At 39.8% G+C, this 2,945-nt stretch overlaps 1 protein-coding gene across 1 annotated transcript in view; it reads left to right on the forward strand.

Moving 5' to 3' along the window:
* Positions 1 to 319: 319 nt before the first annotated feature.
* The window catches only part of LOC124418469 (mRNA (2'-O-methyladenosine-N(6)-)-methyltransferase-like), a 10,145-nt gene continuing 7,519 nt past the window's right edge, over positions 320 to 2,945 (forward strand). Inside the window, exons 1-2 of the mRNA XM_046951534.1 lie at positions 320 to 2,494; positions 2,558 to 2,683. Coding sequence (XP_046807490.1) covers positions 516 to 2,494; positions 2,558 to 2,683 — 2,105 coding nt within the window. The 5' untranslated portion in view covers positions 320 to 515. The remainder of the gene's footprint in view (positions 2,495 to 2,557; positions 2,684 to 2,945) is intronic.

Here is a 2,945-nt window from a genome sequence, read left to right on the forward strand (position 1 = left end):
TATAGACTATTCTATAGTCCAGACTATAGACTATTCTATAGTGCAGACTATAGACTATTCTATAGTCCAGACTATAGACTATTCTATAGTCCAGACTATAGACTATTCCATAGTACAGACTATAGACTATTCTAAAGTCCAGACTATAGACTATTCTATAGTCCAGACTATAGACTTATCTATAATCCAGACTATAGACTATTCTAAAGTTCAGACTATAGACTTTTCTATAGTCCTGACTATACGCTATTCTATAGTACATACTATAGAGTGTTCTATAGTCCAGACTATAGAGTGTTCTATAGTCCAGACTATAGGGTGTTCTATAGTCCAGACTATGTTCTATAGTCCAGACTAAAGATTTCTATAGTATAAACCTTTCTTTAGTTCAGATTAAAATCTATTGTATACTCCGGTCTAGTCTACACTGTAGTCCGTTGTTGATCCAAAACCTCTATAAAATTTTCCTATTTCAACATTTTTCTTACATTTAAGTTTTCAGTTTTTAACACAACATGGCAGCTAATAACAATATGCACAATATGCATCTGCCGCCGCAACAGACCACAAATCTAATGCCAATGACAAGCGGTGTAATGCCACAAAGTGTTATTGCATCGACGGGCACTGTAAGTCCCATGGTACAACACATGAATATGCCACAACAGCAACAACAACAAAATAATATTACCAGCAATCAAGCAGCATGGGATCACTTGACCGCAACTACAAATAATAATAATACAAATATCAATACTTCTCTTATAATGGGTGGTGGAGTAGTTGGAGGAGCAGGTGTTGGTCCCGGTGGTATGGTAGGTCCTAGCATTATATCATCAACAGCAGCACCAACAGCATCTATACTACATGATCCAAATGCTCCGGGCTCGGCAAATATAATGACTTCATTAATTACAGGAGCTAATTCGCCAGCCGGTCCCACTTGTTCTTCACCATCAACACCCACTAAATCGGGTCCCTCACCCATGGAACATATGATGGCACATACACCACAAGGCGGTCCGCCGCCTATGTATACGGCTGGAGGTGGTTATGGGGAAGAGTTGACCGCTGAACTGGTAAATCAGGGATGGCGAAAATTTTGGTCGAAAAGAGAAAACCGTCCTTATTATTGGAATAAAATTACAGGAGAATCTCTATGGGAAATGCCCGGTGCAAGACCATTTGATCCTCTTACAGATCCCTTAGGAATATCACATCCCGGTGGTCATATACCACCACCTATGCATCATCCACATCCTCATATGCAGCAGCATCATCATCACCATTTAAAAAGGCGTCCATCAGATGATATGCATATGCATCCTCATGGTCATCAGCCGCCGCCCATGAAGAAATTCATATTGTCCGGTCCCTGGGATTTAGAAGTGTGCACCAATGCTGTTATAGTAGAAAGGCCACCTACTTTATTGCCACAACCACATCCCGAAATAGAAGCGCTGCGCGCTGCTTACACCATGAAACTGGTGAAAACTTACGAAGATCTTTGCATGAGACGTGAAAACATTAAGGCCCCTAAAGACTCGTTTAACCGCTGGTTAATCGAACGTAAAGTTATCGATACCGGCTGTGATCCTCTATTGCCCAGCAATTGTATACCCGAAATTTCATCAGCCATGTATCGTGAAATCATGAACGATATACCGATTAAGATTGTTAAACCCAAATTTACGGGAGATGCTAGAAAACAATTGTCACGCTATGCTGAGGCTGCAAAAAATATTATAGAATCCAGATCATCACCGTCAGAATCCAAAAAGGTGGTTAAATGGAATGTAGAGGATACATTCCAATGGCTAAGGCGTACAGTTGGTGCCAGTTATGAAGATTTTCAAGATCGTTTGGCCCACTTAAGACGTCAGTGTGAACCACATCTAACCGAAACAGTTAAAAGCTCCGTAGAGGCATTATGTGCAAAAATCTATCATTTATCTGCTGAACATGCACGCAAAATACGAGAACGTCATATGCAGCTGTTAAAAGAACATGGTATACCCGAGCCCACACCGCCGCCACCACCACCACATCTCAAGCAAGTCTGGTGTTATCCCATACAGTTTGCCGTACCCTCACCCCGTATGCCCGCTATTGAATATGTCCAAGATCGTGATCACATGATTATTAAGTACACTCCCACTGCTTTAAATCAACCGGATGCACAATATATTAATCTAACACATTTACAAAAGTTGGAACAGCTCTATCGTCACAATTGTTTCGATGATAAGAAATTCGATTTGTTTATTGGACGCGTCTGGTGTTTGCTAAAACGTTATCAAACGTTTTTGGGTAATGTCTTGAATTCTTCACAAGAAGCTGAACTAACACAGGCATCATTGCCCACTCCTGTATTCGAATGTTTACATCGTCATTTTGGTGTGACATTCGAATGTTTTGCTTCGCCATTTAATTCATATTTTCGTCAATATTGTTCGGCATTTGCCGATACTGATGCTTATTTCGGTTCAAGAGGGTAAGTTTAGGGAACGGGCTCTAATGAGATTGTGTTTTTTTTATCATTGTGTCTTCTTTGTAGACCGTTTTTGGATTTCAAACCAGTTTCGGGTTCATTTCAAGTTAATCCTCCTCATTGTGAGGAATTAATTGATGCTGCACTTTTGCATATTGATAAATTACTTTCGGAATCTATGGAACCTTTGAGGTAAGTTGGATGTCTTCACAATTTTATAATATATTCTAGAGTACAGACTATAGAGTAGTCTATAGTCCGGACTATAGTCTATAGACCAGAATATAGAGTAGTCTATAGTCCAGACTATAGAGTAGTCTATAGTCCAGACTATAGAGTAGTCTACAGTCCAGACTATAGAGTAGTCTATAGACCAGACTATAGAGTAGTCTATAGTCCAGACTATAGAGTAGTCTATAGTCCAGACTATAGAGTAGTCTATAGTCCAGACTAT

The sequence above is a fragment of the Lucilia cuprina genome, chromosome 5 (genome assembly GCF_022045245.1).
Source record: "Lucilia cuprina isolate Lc7/37 chromosome 5, ASM2204524v1, whole genome shotgun sequence".
Taxonomy (NCBI): domain Eukaryota; kingdom Metazoa; phylum Arthropoda; class Insecta; order Diptera; family Calliphoridae; genus Lucilia; species Lucilia cuprina.